General features: G+C 41.3%; 1 protein-coding gene across 1 annotated transcript in view; it reads right to left on the reverse strand.

Annotated features, from left to right (window-relative positions):
- Window positions 1-6,074: 6,074 nt before the first annotated feature.
- The window catches only part of LOC137517595 (uncharacterized), a 9,754-nt gene continuing 7,425 nt past the window's right edge, over window positions 6,075-8,403 (reverse strand). Inside the window, exon 2 of the mRNA XM_068234592.1 lies at window positions 6,075-8,403. This exon is cut by the window's right edge and continues 501 nt beyond it. Within this exon, the coding sequence (XP_068090693.1) occupies window positions 7,017-8,403 (1,387 nt within the window). The 3' untranslated portion in view covers window positions 6,075-7,016.

The raw sequence follows: 8,403 nt of genomic DNA on the forward strand, positions 1-8,403 counted from the left end.
TTAATATTTCATGTATGACTTTCGTTGTAGATAAACTTGAAATTACAGTACTTTATTTCACTGACTATTAGACGCTCATGACCGTAAGATATACATATATTTAGAGGACAAAACCCATGGAAAAAAAAAAAAAACTAAACATGCTCCTTCCATGGTGAAAGGGCATATTGTGGATTATGCACCCATCGTATCTCATACCCTTTGGTACGTTTTTTTTTTTTTTTTAGTTAGTCTTCCTCTGTCCTCCTGTGTCCCACATGTGTCTGTTCTTGTCTCCTGCTGTATGTCCTCCCGTGTACTGTTTTCCCCGTGTCCTCTTCTATACGGGCACAGCACAGTGAATCCCCAATACTTTGGAGATTTGAACTGACAGTCTTGTACAAGTTAATAATTCTCTGCATTTCGACTATTGTTATAAAATTATTATTTTTTTTTTTTAATTTATTTAGTAGGAGAAAAAGAAAATCTAGATAATATGTATATATCACTCTAAAAATTATTTATTAACACCTACAGTACAAGTTTGAAGTTGATATTTGTGTATACACAGACTCACTAATGTATTTATTTTCATTATTTTTAGGAAGTACAGAAAAGCCATCTACCGTGCATTCACGGGGTGGGTCCATGGTTGCCTGGGCAAGGGTCATCGAAGACCTATTCCTTCATGTGTTGTGAATAAGGTACGGGAGGCATTTCCCGATCCAACTGGACATTACATGGGATTTAGACCATTTGGAGATATTGCAGCCGAGTATCTAGCCATGGAAGACTGATCAAACGATTAAAGGGAATCAAATAACAATTTTGGAAGAAATACCAATAGGTATTATACAGATTTCATCCTGTTAATTAAATCACCTGGGCTAGGTGGGGGGGTGGGGTTGTGTTAATCTTACCAATCATGTGTCTTCTTTGATCGTCCCTCGATGTCTCCCACAAAACGTACCAAGCTGCGTCCAAATGATTATATACACTTCATCCTTCCGTGTTGATGGAAGAAGTGTTTGTAGTCACGTGATGCGCTTGTAACGCATCGTGGGAGGCACAGAGGGACGATCTAAAAAGAGGCCTGATGGGTAACATTAACACCCCCTCGCCCATCTGCACAGGTGATTTATTTAGCAGGATGAAATACGAATTCTTTATTTGAGCATGCCAGATAGCATTAAAGGACAACAAAAGTAAGAGAGATATGAAAGCTGCCATATTGATTTCCATGTAAGCAATACCAGTTGCCTGGCCATTCTGCTGATCCTCTGCCTCTAATACTATTAGCCATAGCCGTTGAACAAGCATGCAGCAGATCAGGTCGGCAGATCTGACAAGACTAGCTGCATGCTTGTTTCTGGAGTTATTCAGATACTGTTGTAGACTAATAGATCAGCAGGGTTGCCAGGCAACTGGTATTGATTAAAAGGCGATAAATATGGCAGCCTCCGTATACCTCTTACTTCAGTTAACATGTGAAGTTTTCTAATACCGGTCCAGGCCATCACGATTGTCTGCCTGTCACCTTCTCATTCCTATGACGCCCTCTAGTAGAAAAGAGCTACTTCAGGGCTTTATAGGAGTGAGACGGTGACATGCATGCAGATGAATCCTGATGGCGGGGACCGGTGATTGAAAACTTCCCATGAACAGGAGTTTGGTTATGCAGGAGGGAGGGGACACAGCCGGAGAATACTGTACCGCTATGCACTGCCCGATGAATGGGTTTGGAGACTCGTGGGTGAACCGGCTGGGCAAACTAGCATGCCTGCTGGTGTTTAGCTGAAGTCTGTTCAACTGTGCTGGGTGGAAGGGGGGCCCTCACCTCACTGAAATTATGCCTGCTAATTTCTTCCAGCATATACAGGATTGGTACTCCACATTGTGGATTGGTCACTTGGGTGGGGGACAGATCACTTTTGTCCTTCTCATAAGGCGGGGGCATTGACAGCTTGACTCGTTTATAATCCAAGACCCCCACTGTTGGCCTTTTTTTTTTTTTGGAGCGAAAAACTCAGCTTGAACTCGGGTATATATGGTATGCTATTTATGTATCTCTCCAACAGCTGGTGAGTAAATACATACAGGGCACAGTTCTCTTTTGAATCATCCATCTATGTTACAATTTTAATTATTGTTTTCGAATAATCCTTTGAATGTACTATTTGTACGTTTTTTGTTTTTCTGTTATAACGTTACGTTGTTACATTTTTAATTCTAATTATTAAATCATTTCAAAAACGAATTATGCTTCATTCAATTTATCTCTGTATATGTTAGATTGCATTATGTGCCATTTTAGTTGGAAAGTAACACAATCTGAACACTGAGACACATCTAGTTTTGTTCCCCCCCCCCCCAAAAAAAAAAATTGTGGGTCCATGGTGCAGGGGCGTCTTAGATTATCTTCCCTAAATCCCTTCCAATAAATATCCTTTATTTCTTCTCTGTTCCTTCGCTGTCCCATTGTGTCTGTTATTTTCACCTTTAGCTCTCCTGTCCCTTTGTCCCCCTTTCCCCTCCCCATGTCTCTCCTGTTTCGTTGTGGACTGTGTCCCCAAATCTATGTCCTTTATGTACACATTGTGGCTTTAGTCCATTTGCCCCTTCTGTCTGGTATGGCCTTTTCCCCTTGCTCCTTCTCTCTCTGTGTGACTTTTGTCTCAATGCCCTTTCTTAACCCATTGAGTTTGCCTCTAAATTCAATGCAATTTAGGTTACTAGTGTAGATTCAGTGTATCCCTAATTTTCCCAATGGCCGTTGTCCTTATGTCCCTGCCAGCTTTTCCACCACTGTTAGATAACATACTTACTAAACGGTTAGTTTTTACTACAGTAATAGAGTCCCGCTACAATTTGTGAATAGGTCCTTGTTCACACATGCACAAGCTTACCACGACTACACTCAGGCTACGGAAACTGTTCAAACAATCGTGTGGTGCGCTGTGAGGACTCCATTCAATTGCCTCCTTTTCTAATTTCAGTCTATAGTCTTTGAGATCTGTGGTCTTAGAGGCAGAACCATGGCTCCACCTTTGGTCCAATCATTGCACTTGCGGCTATATAGTGAGTGCAGTGATTTGATCAAGGACTAGTCCATAGTATTTGGTCCAGTCAGAACAGCAGTAGGCGATTGGATGGTGTCCTCGCAGTGCCCTATGCTTCATTGACCAGGCGTCTAGAAACTGCGTAGAGTCTTGTGAAGCTGGAACGTGCATGATCATGGACCTTATCCCTACTCGTCCTGGTACTTGGCTGCTATTACATCCTTCACCCAACTGGAAATTATCTCGCCTACTAGTGGACACAAGCTAAAGAGGACCAAATAAACATAGGGACAGAGGGCAATGGGAAGAAATGGTACATGAGGCAGAGGGGACACAAGAAGGGACATGACACAGTTCTATCACCTGGACAAATTCAGACCATAAGATGTAATTGATTTCACACATTTTTGAGTGCACAAAGTTTGGCAAGATAAAAAACAGGTGTATTTCAATTGTACATCTATATTCATAACAGTATATAAAACATTAGTATATAAAACATTAGCGAGCAGCGGCGAAAGAGGGTCCCCCCAGCCGCCCGAGCCCTGCGCAGCCTGACCAATCAGTTCCGGCCAGTGCTAAGAGCTGGATCGGAGGCGGCTGACGTCAGGACGTCGGCTGACGTCACTACGAGAAAAGCAAAGCAAGGAGGGCCGCTCATCGCGGCCCTTCTTGTTATTTCGGATCGCCGGAGGCGATCAGAAATATGCAACAGGAGCGCCCTCTAGTGTGCTTTCATGCAGCCAACTTTCAGCTGGCTGCATGAAATAGATTTTTTTTTTATAAAAAAAAAAAATCCTCCCGCAGCCGCCCTGGCGATCTCAATAGAACGCAGGGGAGGTTAATAGCTGTTGTGCAACGATGCAGAGCTGGAGCCTCCACCTCCTACACAGCTGGCATTTTAAACTTTATAGCTACAATGTGGGCTCAGATACCAGTCAACATACTGAAGTCACTTTTACCTGGATACATATGTTGGAGATACCTATATATTGATTCCTACTTCTAGTGGATGCAAAATAACATGGCCTGTATTTGACGTGCAGTAAACCTTGATTGCACTCCCATGTCCAGAATCATTATGCACATTGTCACTTGGAAGAGTAAATGAGTGTGATTACAAATTATGCTGTAAATAAATGGTTTAAAAAAGGAGTGCTGCATAGAACATTTTAAACGCAATGTCCAACAAGCAAGATGGATTGTGAATTTCACATCATGATAGCAGATCAGCTCGCAAGGACATCTAAGAAGGAGTTGAACGAGTAATGGTGAGGTTACATGGAAGTATGGTTGAAACGGTATGAAATTCCACGTTAATAAAACTTTAAAAATAAACAAGGTATAACGGGATTAGGTATTGTATAATTATTTGTAACGCCCCCCCCCCCCCCCCCCAGTAGTAGGTGGCTGCAGCATTGGTGGTCAGGGATTGGTGTAGCCAGTAGTAGTTGACCGCCGCATAGGTATCCAGGGATAGGAGTAAACAGTAGTAGTTGCCTGCAGCATAGTTAGCCAGGGATAAGTGTACCATTCATTAGGTGGTCGCAGCACAGAGAGCCAGGGGGAGGGAGAGGGTACAAATACTCACACGCCGGCAGCCGTGTCCTCACGCGTGTACTGGTTTCATTCCACTTCCTGTTCTTGCTGGTATCATCTCCTTATAATAGGGCCAATGGGACCCTGTTTATGTGAAATGCGATGCAAGAACCGGAGGAAGAATAAAGCCCCGTACAGCGTTGAGGACAGACCTGACTGCCGGCAAATGAGTATTTATCCCAACCGCTGTTCACATTCAGCAGCTACTTCGCACCACCCCCAGGTCGATCCACAAAAATTGGTGAAACGAAATTGTGCATGTTATGATGACCATGCAATAATAAACAGCGGTATATTTTGATATATGCCGGCAACCATACATGGAAACAAACATTTTTTTATAATCAACCATAAGATTTAACTGTACTTTCAATCCTGGATGATATTTAGAGTAGAAAATTTAACCAAATTTAGAAAATAAAAAAAAAACCCAGGACAAATAATTCAAAACAGAACTTTAATGTCGAATCATAATGCAAAAAATTGTATAACTCTCCATTTTTGCTATATCAATTATAAATATATTCAAGTACAATAAAGGTTGGGTTGACGCTATACAAAACATTGTTCAATTCAGTCAGGTGCCTAGAGCCTGAGGATAAAGTCCATGGGCCTGGTTTATGCCCAACAAATGTTGACCTAAAAACTTGATGTCCATCAATTGTGGGTCCAAAGTTGTTTGCCTAGTGCACCAGTTAACTGAAATCATTCTATGGGTGAGGATGGTGCAGAGCTGGCACAGGGGGACTAAAGGTGTATACATACGTCTGATTTTTCTAAACAATTGGTCATTCGGACTGGTTGTTTTGACGTCCAATCGAGCGTGTGTACAAACGATCGTTCGGCTGATAAGACTGTTTTTCACGAATCCGCATGGTGGATCTGTCCAAACCAGCCTTATCAGCCTAATGATCCTTTGTACACATGACTGATTTAACGTCCAAACGACCGTGCGATTTGAAAAATCGTATGTGTGTGTATATACTTTAGGGAAGCACAATGAGACAGAAGGAAGAAAAGAAGAGGGAATAATTAAAAAAAAACAGTGGGGTTGTTACTTTGTTAATGAGGTGTGTCTATTCCAGGGGAATGGAGCTTAGTTCAGGTGCAGGGCTTATTCGAGGTGATGTCATCCCCTACACTGATGGCACTCCAAGCAGAGGCCTGTAATTTCTATGCCTAAAAATGCAACTAAATTCAAAAATCACGTTGGTTTTTTTTTCTATGTAAACAAAGAAAGAATTACAAAACTAAATAAAATAATTACAGTGCTATCAATTAACTTTTTAGTTACTATAAGGGCTGGAACCCACAAGAGCGTTTTTTTGAGCATTTTGGCAGCGCTGCGATACGCTAGCGTTTTGCCAAAATGCTCAGCTGATGTTCATGGATGAGGCAACTTCCACAGGAGCGTTTGCGTTTCCCAGAAACGCAAACGCAGGACCTGCAGCATTTTTGGAGCGTTAGCGCTTCAATGTAAAGTATTGAAACGCTAGCAGAAACGCTCAGCAAAACCTAAACTGAGTGGTTTTGCTAGCGTTTTGCGGTTCATCACACTAACAAAATGAAAAATAATTCACAGGACCAATCGGGGTAAAAACGCAAAACGCTACGCACCCGCTGGGCCAAAAAATACAATGTTGCTAAACACAACCAAAAACGCGCATGAATCCGCTTGCAAACCGCTCAGACAAATCGCTAGCGGTTGCGTTTTGCGTTTGCTGATTTCAGTGGGTTCCAGGCCTCAAAGTAGATTGTCATGTTTTGTAGAAGGGATAACCTCACATAACTGATAGCTGTGAAACGTTCTTTGAAAGTCTATTCAGTGGATATTTTAGGATGAGGATCCAAATCGAGATTTCTTTTTGCTCAATAAGGTAGCCTTATCCGGTCTCTGGAGTTTGGAAATGTTGGAAGGATAATCTGTAGACTTGGAGACCCAAGATGAAGTGATTGTACCTTCACAAAGTTGTAGTGTTTCAATTAAGATGTCATGAAGATAGTCAAATTTGAGATCTTCGTACACTGGTCTTGCAATCCAGTCATTTCTTCCTTTAGGTGCTACAAACTTGACTCGTTTAGATCCAAGTTCTCCACTGACACAGGTTTTTTTTTTTAACAACGGCTTGCTTTCTGTTAACATTGAAGTTGTTGGACAGGACAGCAAGTATGGTTCTTGCATACATTCCGTCAATTCCAAAATGGATCCGTTTGGTTCTGTATTTCAAAACCTTGCTGTGAAACACCTCTATTGGTCCTGTATGACAGGACCAAGTAAGGTGTTTCAGATCTGCAATAATGTTCTTGTCATTGACAATACTGTACAGTTTTTCATACACAGAGGTTCCAGCATGCAGCCAATGAGTTTCTTCAATATCATCATCTGTAAGTGGAGAATGAGCACATCTTTGTATTATTTGTATTATTCCATTCATGTACGTTGTTCACGTGATGCATGACTCCCAACCAGTTTTTTCGCAACTTGTCCTCATCGTTCCAGCAATTTGAAACACACCACCAGAAATGGTTCTGGATTTTAGTCACCCAGTCCTTCAAAGGTTCCATGCTTTTGCTATTGCTTGCCAGACGTAGCTTTTTTGTTATGCTTTTGGCAAAATGCCAGACATCAAACTGATGGTTGATATTTGGAAAGTCCTCCCGCATGCTTTTTCTTATGCTGGTATGACGATCAGTGGCAAAGTGCACAATCTTTAGTTTGTTTTCAACAGCCCGTGTCATGCACTTGTGAAAACCAAACTTCTCCATAGCGGCAGATGAACTGCATTTTGTTACTTGTACTACTTCAAAGTCAATGATTTTGTTTGTCATAAGGTCCATGAAGGTGTACACACAATATTTGGCATTATGTCCTGGACTGTCGCATTGTCCGTCTCCTCCAATTACTATTGGTCGTCTAGTAATTTCCTGTAGAATAGCCTTTTTTTCCTTCTCCCATGCGTTGTGTATTGCCGGGAAAATATATGTTCTTTGGTAAAGATTGAAAGAGAAGTCAGTGATCTGTTTTATGCCTAAAACATCTAAGAAATGGCTAACTTTTTGAAAATTGGACCCAGAACAAACTATTGCGGCTGCCAATAATATATTTCCTGCAAAACGTCTTTTAATTTTTGGCTGTGAATCGAAAATTTTGAAACGATGGCCATCCTCACATACACCGTTCACCACAATAGCAGAGCCATGAAATTGTTTGTTGATTTGAATTACCTTTTTCTGACAAAAGTTGGATTTCTGACACTTCACTTTCAACAGCAATTCGTCTAGGCATGACTCAAAGACTATAAATTTTTGCATTTTGCTATATCTTGATAAAGGATCTTGTTCATGATCTGAGCATTCTTGTGCCATTACACCAGCCGTTTCCTCCACTGTTTCATTGACTGAACACTGTTCTGAGTCTGTAACAGTGATGTCTCCAGGATCAAATTCCTCCTCACTTGATGACGGTTTTGAAAATGTGCTTGTGCTTGTATCAAAAGAAACGTATTCAGCAAGTTTTCTTTTTTTTATAGATCTTTTTTCAGTACAAGAAACCTCTTTCACTGTTTGTATTTGAATATCCATCTCATTTTCGGTAGCTGTTGGTATGGAACATTGAGCAGGGAATGTAATAATAGGACTTTCTGGAATCATGGCATTACCCAAACATTGTGCTCCTTGTGTCACGCTTGAAATGTTTTTTAAAGGTGTAGAAAAGTGTAGGGGAACAGGTTGCTCAACCAAACTGGTTTGTGTTGAAGCATGGTGT

The sequence above is a fragment of the Hyperolius riggenbachi genome, chromosome 5 (assembly GCF_040937935.1).
Source record: "Hyperolius riggenbachi isolate aHypRig1 chromosome 5, aHypRig1.pri, whole genome shotgun sequence".
Taxonomy (NCBI): Eukaryota; Metazoa; Chordata; class Amphibia; order Anura; family Hyperoliidae; genus Hyperolius; species Hyperolius riggenbachi.